Consider the following 945-nt stretch of genomic DNA (forward strand, 5'->3'; position numbering starts at 1 on the left):
CGTTGCAATGTTGACACGTAGCAACCCTAAAGATAGGAATGTCTAGGATTAGACTTGACGTATTTCATCACTTTGTGTAGTAAAAGACACAAAACGAAAATTAAAAAGTAGAAAGTCAGAGGAACTGTACGCATTTATTTATTTAAATTATCTTTACATAATAACCTAAGTATAAGAAACAACTGTAAAATTGGTAATAGTAACTGTACCGGTTTCGTCTCCCTTTTTACTTTTCTTGGCGTCTTAAAAACTAATTATATAAATGTAAGTATATAACCAACGAGCCAACAGAACCCCATGAAGGATTAGCACAATATTATTCTCTAAAACTTGTTTTTTTTTTTTTTTTTCCCCTTCTCTCTCTAGGGATCGCTTACTATATAAATATATATTTAGGGCTCTATATATATGTAGTCGTACGGGTTCTCAAAAGATCTGAGGAGCAGAAAGCTTACCCTAAAGAGGAAGAAGAAGATCATATAAGGATAGTACAAGGTTTAGTGGATTAATATTGAATTTGGAAAGAGGAATATTAATAGATCATAATATAAATTTAGGTAGCTAGAGAATATGGGAAGGGGTAAGGTGGAGCTGAAGAGAATTGAGAATAAGATAAACCGGCAAGTCACTTTTGCAAAGAGAAGGAATGGGCTTCTGAAGAAGGCTTATGAGCTCTCGGTTCTTTGCGACGCTGAGGTTGGACTTATCATTTTCTCCAATCGTGGCAAGCTCTATGAGTTCTGCAGTGGCCCTAGGTATATTATATATATATATATGAGAAGGAATGGGCTTCTGAAGAAGGCTTATGAGCTCTCGGTTCTTTGCGACGCTGAGGTTGGACTTATCATTTTCTCCAATCGTGGCAAGCTCTATGAGTTCTGCAGTGGCCCTAGGTATATTATATATATATATATACATATATATATTATATATATATATATATGT

The 945-nt window shown here is 34.7% G+C and overlaps 1 protein-coding gene across 2 annotated transcripts in view; it reads left to right on the top strand.

Annotated features, from left to right (window-relative positions):
• Nucleotides 1–292: 292 nt before the first annotated feature.
• Nucleotides 293–945, top strand: part of LOC21409117 (truncated transcription factor CAULIFLOWER D) — a 10316-nt gene continuing 9663 nt past the window's right edge. The window contains exons 1-2 of one of the 2 annotated variants that reach the window (XM_024162537.1): nucleotides 293–644; nucleotides 783–893. In XM_024162537.1, coding sequence (XP_024018305.1) covers nucleotides 571–644; nucleotides 783–893 — 185 coding nt within the window. In that variant the 5' untranslated portion in view covers nucleotides 293–570. The remainder of the gene's footprint in view (nucleotides 645–782; nucleotides 894–945) is intronic. The other variant, XM_024162538.1, reaches the window with a different exon arrangement.

The sequence above is a fragment of the Morus notabilis genome, unplaced genomic scaffold (genome assembly GCF_000414095.1).
Source record: "Morus notabilis unplaced genomic scaffold, ASM41409v2 Scaffold73, whole genome shotgun sequence".
Lineage (NCBI taxonomy): Eukaryota > Viridiplantae > Streptophyta > Magnoliopsida > Rosales > Moraceae > Morus > Morus notabilis.